Source organism: Lichenostomus cassidix, chromosome Z (genome assembly GCF_008360975.1).
Source record: "Lichenostomus cassidix isolate B80296 chromosome Z, HeHo_3.0, whole genome shotgun sequence".
Taxonomy (NCBI): Eukaryota; Metazoa; Chordata; class Aves; order Passeriformes; family Meliphagidae; genus Lichenostomus; species Lichenostomus cassidix.
In genome coordinates, this window is record NC_139511.1 from 4,969,888 (window position 1) to 4,986,360 (window position 16,473).

A 16,473-nucleotide genomic window follows, 5' to 3' on the forward strand; every position below is an offset into this window, starting at 1 on the left:
ATTTTATATAGTATAGTCCTTTTAATAATTTGTTTTGGTTGATAATGGTCTGGTTGTTTTCTAGATGCCCAAGCGGCTCCCGAATGAAAAAATAACATTTTCCCACACATAGATGGAGATCACCAACCGGAGCAAACCTTTATCCAGTCAGTCTTTCATTGACACCTAACCTTTTTTCATGCTAATCTGTGTTTTAGGACCATACCACACTGGAGAGCCTGAGTGAAAACCCCAAGGCCACAGAAGACACCATTAGCAGCAGTGACAAAGCAGAAGATAAAATCCCATCAGACGCCATGCTGCATTTACTGCAAAGTGCTTTTAGCAGGCAGATGGATCAGAAGCAACCGCCAAAGAAGACTGCAAGTGAGAAGCTGAACATTCCATACGAACACTTCTATCAAGCCCTCAAAAAATTGAACAAGCCTTCCCAGTTGAGAGGCTCAGAAGAAAGTCTGTACAGTGACTACGTCGATCTTTTTTACAATGCCAAACCTTACAAGCATAGAGATGATAGACTGCTGCAAGCGTTGGTTGATATCATAAATGAAGGAAACTAAACCGTAGGGTATGGCACTGAGTTGGAAATATTCGTTCTCCCCACCTGTAGTTTTTTTTCCAAAGTCTGTGTATGCTCTAGTTGTGTGATTGCTGCTTTGATTGCTTCATATTTAATACAAATATCAAGGAAGGGAAAAAACGGGTGTGAGGGGATAAGGCAGGAAAATTACACTTTTTAGTATTATCTTTTTTCAAAGCCTTTCTTCAGAGTAGATTTGCCCCCTCAGGCATGAAATGCAATAGTATTCCCCTGAAAACCCTAATACTCTATTTTAAACAATTTTCACGTTACTTATCTTCTGCCTTCTTCACTTAAGCATGCAGTAGGATTCAAAACCTGAATTACCAAGCAGTTTTGAACCAAACTGCCAAAGCTATGGGGATATATTCTCATCCATGGATTTGTTGTGATAATTGCAGTCTTTGTTATATTTGTCATTTATTCCAATTTAATACTTGCAGCCAGTACTGCTTCTGTCATAGGTGTTTTGCTCCTTCTCCAAACAACAATAATCTCTTGCCCTTCTGTTCTCCTGTAAAGGAACATCTGTGAGGCCGGAGTTGGACTGGGGCATCAGTGAATGCTGATGAAATTATTCACAATTTAGACTACAGACAGACACACACTAATACAAAAGAGCCCCCACGGAGGCATCCCAGATCACGGGATGGCATTCTCTCCACCTGACTTTTAACTACCTGAGTGAAGTGCCTGAATTATGAGCCTGGTCTTTTTAGGCAGTATGTGTTTAATGAGGACAGTCTCCTACAGAGAGCACTTCAGAGCACTTGGCTTTCTTTTCACCGGTTGTGAATCACCTGATGGAGTAGCGATCCATTTGTGTCAATTATATGAGCTTTGGGCTCCAACCTCCTACCTGTGGAGCCTCAGTTAGGTTTCTAAAGTAATGCAGCTGCCTTCTAAGACGCCCACATCTGCAAATAGTCAGGCCAAGTGGAACAGGAAAGGGCAGCTGTTGCAGAAAAGTCCACTTAAAGACTGTAAAATTTCCAAAACATCTAGGGAGACAAGACAGAATGGTCTGAGATTTAAAAAAAAAAATACCCTGAGAAGGGTGGGCATGAAATGGGGAGTGAGAGGAGGAGGATGAGGCAGAGGTAGCTGTCAGAGAGCAGCTAGGGTGAGCAACTCCCTAACATTTGCAGTTTACTAGACAGTTTTCCACACATACCTCTTTAAAGAGAGTAAAAATGATATATTATTTTGCTTCTAATAATTTTTTAAAAAGCCATGTTGGATGCTCAGAAAAGGTAGGGGATCTAGAACAAGGAAATGAAGATTCCTAGGGGATAGTTAATTCATTGAAGTGCTAAAGAAAACCCAAAAAAGTGCTGCCTGCTTTTTACTTTTCTTCCTCTTGTCTACTATTGAAATGTGTTTTGCAGATTTGCTAGAAATATTTGATTAGATTCTCCTTCATTGTCTATTCCTTAAAATTATGCAAATGTCTCTAAGACAGGAATTTAACATTTTGCTCATAATCCATCAGTTCAAATAAAAGCTTTTCAAACTTCACACTAAATTCTGTAATTTAAAGGTAAATCTATTTACTATAACTAAGTAAGTCGTCTGTGGAGAAAAGGACTTCTCTAAAGACAACCTTGAAAATTGTCTTACCAAATGTAAGATTTAAAAATCATTCTTGTGGTAGCTTATGCCTCTCTTGGGCTTAGTCTGCCTTTTTGCCAGTTTTAAGAACTCTTTCATTTTATTCTAGCCAATAGCTGAAGGATAACATCTCCACTATTGAATGTCTCTTGTACAGAATCGCTCCCTCTCTACTAAGAAATTTGCTTAGGAAGAGATGTAATTTTAAAAAAAACTCCCTGAAAGTGGTCGAGATCAGAAAGCATTCCCTTTGCTGCCCTTTCCACACAAAAGCTTTCTGGCAATGCATAACTAATGAACAAGCAAACCATGAAAATCTCTAATTGCTGCTATTACAGAATGAGAGCACTTATTTTCTCTAATGTTTAATTTTCAGAATAGACTCATCTGGCGAGGTAAGGGCCACTTTTAGTTCTCTGCAATGAAGCTTAGAGGCCGGTTCCCTCAGATGACAACAAATTTAGCCAGTCCTCATTCAGGTATGTTACAGTGAGGAAAGTACTAACAATACTCCATCAGGCCTTGAAAGAAATTTTCAGGTTAAAAGGGTGGGAAACAAAAGGCCCTCCTTTGTTTTAAGATCAGTTCCTATGCTGTAGCCAAAGTTTCACCAGAGGACAAGTTTAAAATATCTCTTTTGAATGTTTCCAACCCAGATTAGCTTGTACATGAGTAAATTATTTTTATTGTTAGTCTTTCCTTGGTGCCTGTGTGGGTTTTGTGAAAAATGTAAAAGTAAAAAAAAAGTTTTCTCTCAGAATTTTAAATTATATTTTCGTTACAGGTATTTATAATATAGCAAAGATTTTCTTGAACAGACAGAATTTTAAAAGGCATAATAAATTATATTGAAGAACCAGATTTTTTCTTGAGAAAGAGACAATTTCATCCAATAAAAGTATTTTTTAAAAGGCATGTTACAACAGCAACTGCAACATGTATGTGATGTGATGTTAATATTTGTCTACTAAGTAGCATAATACAATGTGTTAGCAGAGCTCAGTGTGTGGTCTTAACATTTGTAAAGAAAACAGTAAGATAAAGTCAAGCAATTGACTTAAAAGGAATGGGAAATTGAGTTAAGAATGAAAAATAATGGCTGGGGGACATAACCAGGGGTTGGGTGGAAAAAAACTTGAAACATATTGAAAATTAAGGTTTCAGGGGGGGTTCTTCACCAGTAACACTCATTTGTTTACTTCTCACAACTGCATCCAAGTAAGATTTGCTGTGGACATCATTGACAGCAGCACTGTCTGCATTTCAGAACCAGTGGCTGTAAGTTTAAAAAAAAAATCTGCCTATTTAACACACAGATGTGTGTCAGAACCACTAAAATGAAATAATGCAGCACAGAGAGTCAAGGTAAACACGTGGGTCTTCACTTCCTTGCAGGAAAACAGTTGAAATATGGGTTGTTCCCTCCACCACTACTTACCTTTCAAGCCCTCAGAGAAACAAGCCCTTAAACCTTTATACACTGGAAATAGTGTAACCAACTACCTCTCACTTAAAAAATCTGCTTTGTCAAATGTCCTGAGGATAATTTGACTTTCACTGAAAGCCACTTTCAATGTGCTTTCATAGGGTATGTTTCCATAGCAGAAATACTTGAAGTACATATACATGGGAAATGGATTTCTGAAGCAGCATGAAAAAGAAAAAGAGACATCTAAGCTTAAATTAGAGCAGACTACTTAGCTTCCACACTAAACAATGCTTTTTCTCTCAAGGTGGCTGGGTTTTGAAATGCTGTGTTTGAACTTTCTAGCTTCACCCACTTTGAGTCATCCAAGCAGAGTTTCTGGTCAGTCATATCTTGTAACTTCAAGCCTGTTAATTTGGTTTCCAAATTAAGTATCCTCTTTATTACTCTCCCTCTCATCTTCACTCTGAAAACAAACATAAGCATTTTCAGTAAAAAAAAAGGTTATTTAAGAGAAAAGGGGGAGGGGCTTACAAATAAAATGCTAACTAGTATTTATTATTGCATTATCTTAGTGTCAGAGATTAAAAGAGGATGTGGTCTGTTTGTTAAAAAAAAAGCACATTCGAGGGAAGGGGAAAAAACACCTTAATGCTGCTTTTTTGTGTGTGCCCATCACACTGTGGAGGTGGCAGTCACAATTAACTCCTTGTGCATCAGAGCAACAGGAAGAACTGCACTGTCCCTGAGAGTCTCCTTCTGCAGCACTGACCCAGCCACTGCCACTGCAGTTTTCCAAACACCACAAACCTAAGAAAAGTTGGCTTCCAAGTTAGTTTATCTCTGAAAATAATTACAGAAGAAAAATTACAGGGGGGAGGGGAATGGTGTTATTATACAACACAAAGTACCCACACAACCTAAAACATTTCTGTTTGATCAAATATTTCCTTTCAGGAAGTCCATTCTCACAGTTCTGAGGAGCCATTACATTCACAACAATGTTTTAGAAAACTCTAGAAATTTGTGTTTTGCTTGGAATCAATTGGTTATCTAATATTTCCAGCTGCAGACTGAGAAGGTTCAAACTCCAACCCCACTAGGCACTAATAAAGATAATTTCTGTAAACATTCTTCTATTTAATTACATGAGTAGCCATTAAAAAGAGCACTTTTCCTCCTGCAATTTGTGAGAATAATGCAACCAGAAATAGTCAGAAATTTTGCTTCCAGCAGTGCAGTAAATGCCTACTGGAAAAAAAAAAATAGATCTAATATGTTCCAAGTTCCACTAAGATACCAGAGAAAAATAAATAGATAATATATGAAAATGGGTGGTTATCAGGAAAATATGTCCTAATGGTTATATAATTTCAGCTATTTGACTGTCTCCAATTGACTGTTGCCAAGGATATATATCTTTCTTTCTGATGTCATATTCTTTCCCTAAAACAAATGAATTGGTTGCTGTTGCACGTAGCATTTTGCTTGACTGCGGCCACATTATCAGCCAGTGTTTCAAACTATAAACATGCAGCATAATGCAGTGCCATATATTCTGATAAGGAAATGCACTCAGGACCGAGGGGGTGCAGCTCTGCATGTGCTGGTGCACAAAGGGCTCATGTGAAATGGATGCATAAAGGCTGGACAAAGAGGAGAGCCATATGCCAGCCCTGTGAGACCCAGAGAATTCATCCTCTCTTCAGAACAGCGATGGTGAATTGCAGAGCATCACAAACATCCAGGGTGTCAAGATGAAGTTTAGTCCCCCAGTTCAACATGGAGCTCAGCTGCTTCCACCCTAATTCACAGTTTGTGAGGGACATAGTAAAAACTGAGGCTTTAGAAAGAACTCTCAGCTATGAGTTTCTTCTCTTTTACACTGTATTTCCAATACCCCACTTCAGAATGCCACACCATCCTTGAATGGAACTTTTCTGAAAATACCAGTCAATATTAAAAACACTGCTTCATACATGAGTTTCAGACATCAGGTTGTCTGAATGCAGTTCATTGCTTACACTTTGACATAGAAAAATGCACACACATATTTACATGATTCCATGTAAAGCCTCTTTGATGCTAGAATATAGCAACTCTGTGCAGGAACAGCAAGAAGGAAGAAGCTGCAGCACTAATTTGCTGGAACAGTTTAAAGCTAAATTTCGGCTTGGATTTTGCATCCTAGTAGTGTTGATAGTGCATGTTGGTTTTGAGTGGGACACAGCAGGGAGGGAGATTTGCTAGTTTGGTAATTTCTTCAGCAGCTGGGGGTGAAGAATTTGCCGAAAAATTTGCCAAAGAATTCTGTGTTTCTGCAATTGCACTAATGGAAAAATAACTCTACTCCTGTTGTGCAAAAACATAGCCATAACTCTGTAAGGGGGCTTTGAACTGCTTAGACAGTGAAATAATGCTGGCTTTGTGACACAAGAGGCAAGTCTGTATTGGGCTCTGCAAACGTTGGATCTTGGGTGCATAGCAAAACCACTGCATTCAAAATTCCTTCAAGACTTTGAGCATCAAATTAGGAAGGGGTATTCATAATACTCTGAATATGTATATATATTTACTTTAAAATTAATTTACATGGTCTTCTTTAGGGCACCTGTAGGATCCAGAGGTCATTCTGAGTCACACTATGGAGGAGACTGTCTCCCGGTGTACACAGAAGCTCAATTGTGAATCATGCTCCTCATTCAGGCGCTGAATTTGTGTGTCTAAAGTCAGGCAGCGTGAACATTGCCCTCATCTCTTCCTTCATCTCCCTCCCAGGATGGTGCTGAGCCGTGCTGAGCACACCTTTTGCAAAGCTGGGCCGAAACCCTTGCTGGTGTGTTCAGACATTGGAGCTCTCCAGTCCACTGACAGCCACGGAAAATTTGTAGGGATCTCCTGTTGCTGTCCAAGATTGTTCTCTGCAACTGGATTTTTCTCTTTCCCCAACCCCCCAGGCTTGAGAAAAATCAATTCAGGAAACAAAAGGCATTCTTTGCTTTAGCAAGTCGTTTAAGCATATGCTGCCTGTGATGTAAAACCATTAAACCTACACTTGATCTTATTTACTTGCTCAAATCACTCTCCTGTCCTGTTTAAGTGCACATATATGGGATCAAGTACCTTACAGAGCACTTGGCTGAATCACAAAGGGTTGCTCCTGCATGGTACTTCTGCACAGAATGGGGGGGATATGATGTTAAAGTTCTGCTCAGTTGTTGCAAATACCTCTTTGCAATCCTGCAATGAGCGTGTGAGTCATGCCTGGATTTCCTTACACTGTGCCACCAAGTCTCATGAGCTGCTTACATTGCAGTGTACTGGGTCTCAACCTGGCATGGTGAATCACCTTCCCTGCGGGAAATGCGTGCAAAACCTTCTTTATTAGGGAAGCAACACTTGCAGAGCCCCTGGCAAGCCTCATGCATTTGGAGACCTTCCTTCCACTCAGGGCAACTTCATACCCTTAATAAACATGTCAGATGTTGAGGTATTTCACACCTCAACAGTGTGTGACTTTACTTTTCTTAAGAAGCTCGGCAAATGCTCTCTGTTTATAAGGACCTAGTGTATCATAACAATTAATTTAGTTTCATATTATGGGACTGCACACATGCATCAGGATCAAAGAACAGTCAGAAGACATATGATTTGTTATGAATTTTGAGTTACTCCACAGTTGTCACTCTGAAGGTGTTCACATACCCAAGAAATGAAAATAGATGGAAATTATGTGAGTTGGGTGTTATTCCACAGCAGTTGAAAAGAAAGAGATGGCAGGCTGGAAACAGAGTCAGGCAAGAAGGAGTGCATTTTGTGTATTTTGTGCTTTTCCATTCTCTTTATTCAAGCAGCTCTCAGTTACAGTACTCTGGCTTCAAAGGACAAATTTTAGAGATCTTTCTGCTGCTCATGCTGATGAGTCAGATATGGTTTGTTTTGTGACAGAATTAATTGCTTTCTTGATCTCGCATGTCTCTCTTTCCTATCAGAAGTCTAATTATAAAATCCAAAGCCCAGCATTTCCCGCTATTCAAGGTTCATCAGCTCTGCAGTTTGTGTTAATGAGCTCGGTTCTTTGAATTCACCCCTGTAATTTTATACTAGCTGAGAGCCTAAGCCATTGTCCATTTTTAGGAACAGTCATCAACATATACTTACCTTTACAGATGATCAGAGTTTACTTTTCTCAGAAAAGCTAACAGCAGTTGTGTCAGCTCAGCTTGTTGCACTGTTCTAAAACCCTACAGACACCTATCAGAAGCGTGACCACCTCACATCATTCTTGCTGATGAAAGGGTCTGTCTTTACAGAAACTTTTAAAGGAAGCAGGGGGAAGGAGGTGCCCAACTTCCCTCACTTTTCAGTGGCATCTGAGAAGCTACATCCCTTCAGATGTTTTTTAAAATCAAGTCCATATTGCACCTCCCTGGAACAAAATATCCATGCATGGATTTCCAGCTGTGATTATGCACTAAACTAGTTGAATGTTATAATATTCTGTTAGCTCAAACTCAAGGCTCAGCCTCCAATTATCTTGTGTTTGCATCTGCAGAGTGTGGAGTCATACAATTAGTTTTTCTCTGTGTGTGGGAGTAAGAGTGGAAGAAGAAAAGATCTGATTTACTGCATTGCACATAGCATTGCACCTGATGTCTAGATCACCCTGCCCCAGCATCTCCTCCTTTCCTGAGTCACAAGTGGAGCTCATCATCTCAGGCTCTTTGTTTTCATCCGGCAGTGCTGCTGTCCCTCAGTAATAACTGAATTATGAAAAATCATTCACAGCCTCATGGGATTTAGACATTTAAAAAGAACTAGCTTTTTGCTTCATGGAGGCATTCTCTTTGCCCTCAAAGAGTGAAGGGTCTTTGCCTTCACTCTAAGTGAAAGGCATTTTTGGTGGAGTGAAATTAATGACAAAACACAGTATGTCATGCATTTAATTCTTGTTACCATCACTAGGATCAACATATTTTTTGCAAGAGTTGAAGGTCCTGTAACATCTGGGAGTACATTGGTTTCTTTGTAGGTACCAAAGCAGAATCCAAACAGTAGTTAACCTGAAAAAATAAAAGGACCAGAAAGCTCTAAATCAGCCAAGAGCTGTGAGATGTGAAACAGAACTACCGAGCCTGAAGCCAATGGTCATTATACTCTAGAATTACCAATATATACACATGCAGGCATGGATATATCTCTATATAAATCAGTGGAAACCTTACAAAGGTAAGCATCACTAACTGCTCTCTTGGGTAGCATTAGTTTTCTTTCAGTAACAATGCCTCACACTTGTTTGCAGACAGCAAATGGTCACTAGTGTGCCAGAGCCCTCTTGCTCCAGCAGCTGTCATGGCTTTTAAGTTTTTCCAGCCCACAGGTGGCCAGCAGAAAGATCACAGAATCACAGAAGCATGCTGAGTTGGAAGGGGCCCATCAGGATCACTAAGCCCAAGCCCTGGTCCTGTGCAGGACACCCCAGGAGTCACACCATGTGTCTGAGAGCATTGTCCAAAGGCTTCCTGAGCTCTGTCCATCTTGGTGCCATGAATGGAGTCAGTCGTGGAGCCTGTTCCAGGGCCCAACCACCCTCTGGGTGAAAAACCTTTCCTGATATCCACTCCAAACCTCCACCAGCTTAACTTCAGGCCATTTCCTGGAGTCCTGTTAGTGGTAACAGAGTGAACAGATCAGTACCTGCCCTTCCACTACCCCTCGGGAGGATGTTGAAGGCCCCAGTGAGGTTTCCCCTCAGTCTCCTCCAGCTGAACACACCAAGTGCCCTCAGCTGCGCCTCACAAAGCTTCCCCTGCAGGCCCTTCCCCATCCCCGTGGCCTCCTTTGCACACTGTCTGACAGTTTAATGTCTGTTTTACACTGTGCTGCCCAGGACTGCACACAACATTCAGCTGAGGCCTCCCCAGCCCAGAGCAGAGCAGGACAATCCCTCCCTGGCCCAGCCAGCCATGCTGGGCCTGAGCCCCAGGACATGGCTTCAGGGCACTGCTGGTTCATGTCCAGCTGCCCACTGACCAGCACCCCCAGGTCCACCCCAGGTTCAGAATCCAACACTTTCTGCTGTTTAACTTCATACAATTGGTAATTGCCCTGCCCTCTTATTTGTCAAGGCCTCTCTGCAGGGCCTTCTACTTTTGAATGATTCAACATCCTCCCAACTTAGTGTTGCTGGGAAACTCATTTGGTATCCCTTCCAGTCCTGCATCCAGGTCATTTATGAAGATGTTGAAGAGAAGCTGCCCTAAGATGAAGCCCTGTAAAACCCCACTAGTGACAGGTCACCAGCCTGATGTCACCCCACTCTCTATAACTTTCGTGTCTGACCCATGATCCAGCTGCTCACCCATCACATCATGTTTTTATCCAGCAGTGGGATGCACATTTTTTCCAGAAGGATCCTCGGAGAGACAGTATGGAAAGCTTTGCTGAAGTTAGAAAAGATTACATCAACTGGCTTGCCTTGATCTCCTAGGTGGGTTATCTTGTTGTAAAAGGAAATCAGGTTTGATAAGCAGGACTTTCCCCTCATAAAGCCGTGCTGGCTGCAACTGATGACTGTGTTGTCCCTCAGGTGTTTTTCAATACTTCCCAGATAATTTTTCCATGATTTTACCAGTCACTGAAATCAGACTGAGAGGCCTGTTGTTTCTGGGTCCTTCCTCTTATCCTGCTTGGAAATCAGGACAATATTTTCCAGCTTCCAGTTGGCTGAGACTTCTCCAGTTTCCCCAAACTGCTAAAAAATCATTGAGAAAAGCTTTGCAATGACATCAGCAGTTTAGCATTCTCAGATAATCCCATCAGTCTCCACAGATTTGCAGGGATCCAGCTGGAGCAGCAGATCCCACACAAGGATCAACAGGCAGTTGATTATTCTTGCAGCCAAGGTCTTCCATCTCAGGAGATTGAGACTCCCATGGTCCATCATCCATGTTAAACATCTCTGCTTTGTCCATGTCCCTGTTTGTGAGATGACAATCCTCATCCTGGAATGGGGCAATGTTATTTCTACATTGCCTTTTTCATTAATATATTTGAAAAAGCTCTTTTTAGATGAGTGCTAGCACTTCAGCTAACTAGAAAAACACAGGTGGGGCAGGATTACCTTTTGTTTGCCCTGGAGAGGGGAAGGCTGAGTCATCTTCCGATACATCTCATGTTTAATAGCTTCTTGTGCCATCTGTGTGACTGCTGTTCAAAAACCTTCCGATCTGGGGTAATGCTTGGCATTCCCTAAGTACTGCTGCTGACAAATAGGGTTGCCCAGAAGCTCCTCAGCCAGATTAAAATATTTTTATGATTTTTTTTAGCTTCAGGTAATACATGAATTGCCAGTACTGCTTTTCTCTGCTGGATAATACTCTGGCTTTATCCTGATAAACACTCCCTGAACAAGATGAAGCTAGTTGCATGAAGCAGCTGGCAGACAGGATTTGTGTGACAGTCCCTGCACTGAGCAGAGCAGAGCTGGAGCAGAATGAAGCAAGAAGATGAGTGAAAAGGATGCAAGAGACCTGCATGGATGAACAAGGAACCCCTGTCTTTATACAAGAGTTAGCAGAAAATACACAGGAGATAGAATCAAGGTCATGCCACTTGGAATGAACAGAAAGAGGTTGTCAGAGTAAGTAGAAATGAAACAAGGGAGGCCAAGGATGTCAGGAATGCTCTGAAATTCAATCAGGGCAAAAGTAGGATCTTGCACCTGATAATCCCAGGCACCAGCACAGGCTATGGTGATCTGTTGGAAATCAGGTCTGCAGAGGACGTGGAAGTCCTAGGGGACAAACAGCTGTCCCTGAGCCAGCAGAGTGTCCTGGGAACAAGGAGGCCAATGGGATCCTCAGGTGCATTTAGAAGGACACTGCCAGCAGGTCAGGGAGGGAATCCTGCCCTCTGCCCAGCTCAGGAGGCACCTCTGGAGTGCTGTGTCCAGCTCTGAATCCTCAGCACTGCAGGGACAGGGAGCTTCTGGAGCAGGGCAGCAAATGCTGTGGAGATGAGGAAGGGCCTGGAGTATCTCCCTGCCCAGGAAAGGCTGAGGGAGCTGGGGCTGCTCAGCCTGCAGAGGAGCCCAGCTGAGAGGAGCTCTCAGCCCTGTCTGTCCCTGTGTGCAGGGAGGGCTCAGAGCAGGGCCAGGCTCTGCTCCATGGGGAGCAATGGCACAGAGGAACAGGCAGGAACTGATGCCTGGGAAGCTCCATCTGAACATAAGGAAAAACTTCTTCCCTATGCAGTGACCAAGCACTGAACAGATTGCCCAGAGAGGCTGCGGAGTCTCCTCACTGGAGATATTCCAGAACCCTCTGGACACAATCCTGTTCCATATGCTCTGGGATGACCCTGCTGGAGGAGGGAGGTGGGACCAGATGACCCACTGTGGTCCCTTCCAAGCTGACCCATCCTGGGATTCTGTGATTCAGTGAATTACTTTCTTTCTTCTGCTGTAAACAGAAAGTCTGCAAGCTTTGCTGGGAGCTGCCAGCTTCCAGAGCTCCTTGTCCCTGGATGCAGCTCAGCAACTTCCTTGGAAAAAGTCTGCTTTCTGCTCTGGGCAGGCAGAGAAACCCACATCCCACCACTGGCCAGACACAGAACAATCCTCACTGCCATTGTTGCTCCTCTGCAAGAACAGTCAGCAGTTTTGAACAGACAGATCCCTCCATTGGGGGGATTTTATAAATTTTCTCTTTCATTAGAATTTTTTCAGATTACATGTATATTCTGAAATGTGGGAATTTCCACATACACTATGGCCCAGATACTCTGGAAAGGGTCCCATCTTCCTTGCTCAACAGGCAAAGCTGTGGTTCTAGTGTTCTCAGGTTCCTTTTGTTTCATATGCTTCCTTCCTATGCTGGTGATGGATGTGCCTCTCCACCACCTTTTCCAAGCAATTCCTTTGTCAATCTGTGCTACTGCAGTGAAGCTGCAGCACTTCCAGGTTTTCCTGGAGACTGAGCTACCCAGTTCCTTTCCCACCACTTTTATTGCTCTTTTCTGAATTCTGGCAGCAGCAGGGATGTGCAGGACAGGGCAGCTGAGCCTGTGGTGGGAATTAATTCTGAGTGTGGTGCCAGGACACAGAGGTGTTGGAGCTCCCTGCTGGGCAATGCAGCCATACGCGTCCCCAGCTGTCACTGGAGCATCTTCACAGCACAGCCTGGCCTGTGATAACTTGTCAGCTCTCCTGCTGAAATCACTTCCCATGTTACCCTTTCCTAGGTTTCCTCTTGCTGAATTAATGTTTACTCTGCCTGCAATTCCCCCAGGTTTCTTTTTATTAAATTTTGCTTTCCACCCGCATGCTTTGTGCCTTTTGCTTTTCTGTGCCCATGATTCTGGCATCTCTTGCTTTGCACTGATTTGCAGCTCTTGCCAATTCTAACTAATCCTCCCAAGTATCAAATCTCATTACTCTCTGCTTGTTTCTTCTTCTGAATCATTAATGAGGGTGTTAAGTAGAACAATGCCTGATACCTATCCCTGTGCCATTGTATTATACAAGCACTCCCCAGTTTGCTATATTGTCATCTATCATTTTGTTCTGGTCCTTCAGCCAACTTTGAAACGAGAATGTTCCTTCCAAGCCTGATTTACATTAATTTATCAGAGAGGAATTTTGTCAGTGTGTGAAGTGTTTCACTGCAGTCCAAATCTGGTTGGTTTTGCTCTCCTGCAACTGTGCCCTCTAGTGCTTTTTTTTGGCTTGCATTCTTTCAAAATAAAAACATCAGTAATATTGCCAGGCAACACTTGTTTCTCGCTGCTCGGGGGTTTTGGTCATCTGAATTACTGGTGGTACAAAACGTGTGTATTTTTTGTTTCACTTCTCTGCTAAATGCCAGCTAGTCTTTCCAGCAAGAAAGCTTATCTACTACAATTATCAGATACAGGGTATTGTTTCTTAAGCATAACCTACTGCAGGCGTAATATTTTCAGGGAAGAATGGGAGCAGAGGAAAACATGGATTTCAGACAGCTGTTTGGTTTTCATCTTGTTCAGTTGCAAACCCTTAGACCTGTTCTTTGCTGTTTCAGGTAACAATGCAAGAAAAGTGGGAGTGGAAATGAAAAAAGGAAGGCTGAAAAGTGTCTGCTTAGTACAGGAAGATGGTAAATAAAGGTACATTAAGAAAGGTTTTATATTTGTAGCTCACAGTGCACCAGTGGTATCAGATTTAACACTGCACCCAGAATCCTCACATTTTTGGTGACAGCTGTCCCCACCAAGCAACACAGAACTCTTTTGACTGGGCATCATTTTGTGCCCTGATAGGCACTAATAAATAACACAGGTTCTGAAGTGGAAAGAGAATTGGATAATGTTTGTTTTGTGCTCTGGCGTGAGAAAATGTGATGTGCTTCTCACAGTCAGCAATAAGAAAACACCCTCAGGTCTTATTTTCCTAGTTAGCAAGAAGACTGTGTATAATAAAAACACTGACAGGTGCCTTTCTATTCAGCATGCTGACACACCATGCAAAGCACTCAGGCTGCCTTGAAACTCATGAAACTTGTTAAAACATAAAAATTGTACCAAATAATTTGATAATTACAAATTACAGAGCACATCCTTCATTTTACCAGCAGAAAATTACACCCTTAACTGCAAAGGTAATTTTGATAAAATCTAAACACTCTAGGCTGGGAATTTATCAAGCAAATAAAAGTTGATTACCATTCCTTGATAAAAGCATCAAATTGTCAATAATAACATATTATCAGTATGAAAACTTCTTGTTCTTTCTATTTACCAAATCATCTTATCTATTTGTGCAACAATTGCAGCATACAAGTTAAATAGTAGTCTTGATTTTGCCATCCATTATATGGAGGAAAAAACAATATTACTGTGAAGAGTTGAAAAGCTATTTTGTAATTTTCATATTGCCTTGGGACCTTTGGAAGGAATTGCTGTCTTGCAGGAAAAGCACTGCACCTTTTTCTTCAGCTTCTCTAGCCCATATGTTTAATTTCTAATTAAAGCATGACCTTGCAATGAGGCTGTCTGCCATGTCATCATTAGCTGCATGAAGTGTTCCCCCTGACATCCCAAGGTGTATCAATGCCATGACTTATTCCATCCTTTCATATTTTTCTGGTCAACAAGCCTCCCACCAGCTGAAAACATTTTCCTTTTGCCCTGGCCTCTGGTTCCCCATTCCTAAAGGGAACTCCCTCCACATAATAGTAAGATGGATATAACTCATGGTTTTTTACTGGGCAATGTATAATCACAGACCCAAGGGATCACTGAGGCTGGAAAAGGACACTAAGATCCTCAAATCAAACTAAAAAGCCAGCACTGCCAAGGTCACCACTAAACCACATCCCTGATGACCACTTCTGCACAGCTTTTCAATCCCTCCACGAATGGTGACTTCTCCATTTGCCTTGGCAGACGGCCCATGGAAAGGAGAAAGGCAGAAATGAAGAAAACACTTGTAGTAGAGCACAGGCCTTGGGATTGGAGATAATGTCCCATTTGTGTTGATACGTATTTTGTTTTACTTTCCCCAGTTTTTGCTTTGTTTGCACTCAAGTACTTGTTATGGATCACTCAAACAGGAACAAAACAGGCAAGAACCTTCCTCATCATTAGGGAGTGTAAACTCAGTGACAACGGGCAAATGTTATAAAATGCTGGCATTTGGGGTAGAGACCACTGGAGTTGGTGCCTTCTGATCCCAAACCCAGAATGGTCCAGGCTCAGTGTGGTGATCCGAGGCACATCCCCTCTCCAAACTGATGCCAGAGGGCTGGGCTGTGGGGCTCAAAGCCACCCACAAGGCCTGGGGCTACCAGAGAATCCCTCAGAGGATATCTGCCAGGGCTGAACCTCGCAGGTGACACAGGGACAGAGAGCACCTGGAAAACAGCCCTGGGAAATTCTGCAACTGTGGTCTTCCTCTGCAGTAAGAAGGACAACTTCTGCCTCTCCTCAGGTGACATTGGGGTGGTGCCTTAATAATTTCTGGTTTTTTACTCTTCATGTATCTGTAACTTGGTGTAATTCTGTGCTTCTTATAAAGTGCTAAAAACCTCTGTTCCCAGCACCTTTAGGCAAAACAGTCCCTCTGAATAGAAAAACCAAGGATACAGTCGTTGCTTCAGAGCCCAAAAATACGTAAGCAATGGTGAAATGGGGGGAGCAGGCCTGGAGTTGTTAACATCACCACCTGAGGGTGTGATTGAAGAATTAGGGACCAATATGCCAGCAGGACAGAATTTATAAAGGTGAAGGGCTTGTAACCCAGTGCCCATTTTGGGTGTAGTCCCATAAGGGGGACTTTGCTTCCCCAAATGTACCCTGAAGGCCTTGAATAAATTTGTCCTCTTTTTATACTCCCAATTTGTCTTGGACTCTGTTTCAGGTAGCCTGTTTTAGGCATCAGGGGTGACATCAGCACTGCTGCCCTCAACCTTAGGAGAAAAACAAGCAGGAAAGTCTCCTGAACAAAACTATGCCTTTCAAAGGTGGGTAAAATCATTCTAATGATGCCTTTGGTCTCCAGGCCTCTAAAGATACTGGCAGCTGTTTGTGCCAGGGCTGCAGGAAAGACATTGACCTTCCTGCCACAATTACAGAAACTGGAGAATGGTGAAATTACCTCAACATCTTCAGCAAAACCCCAGAAATTCTTGACCATGGTTCTGCCTATGTCAATCACCATTCACTGACATTACCAATCATCTGAGTTTGCCTATAATCCCAGCCTTCCACAGCTTTCAGCAGGAGAAGAGAGTGAAGCTGGCCTGATGCTGTTTATCTACAACTGGGCCTCACTTTCTGAAAGGTCAGACCCCTGGGATGGTATTTCTCACCCAGCAGGGAC

The 16,473-nt window shown here is 42.5% G+C and overlaps 1 protein-coding gene across 2 annotated transcripts in view; it reads left to right on the top strand.

The window, feature by feature from the left end:
- Window positions 1–3,126, top strand: part of PCSK1 (proprotein convertase subtilisin/kexin type 1) — a 39,151-nt gene extending 36,025 nt beyond the window's left edge. For both annotated transcript variants that reach the window (XM_085042121.1, XM_085042120.1), the window contains exon 14: window positions 198–3,126. In XM_085042121.1, the coding sequence (XP_084898247.1) occupies window positions 198–560 (363 nt within the window). In that variant the 3' untranslated portion in view covers window positions 561–3,126. The remainder of the gene's footprint in view (window positions 1–197) is intronic.
- The last annotated feature ends 13,347 nt before the right edge of the window (window positions 3,127–16,473 follow it).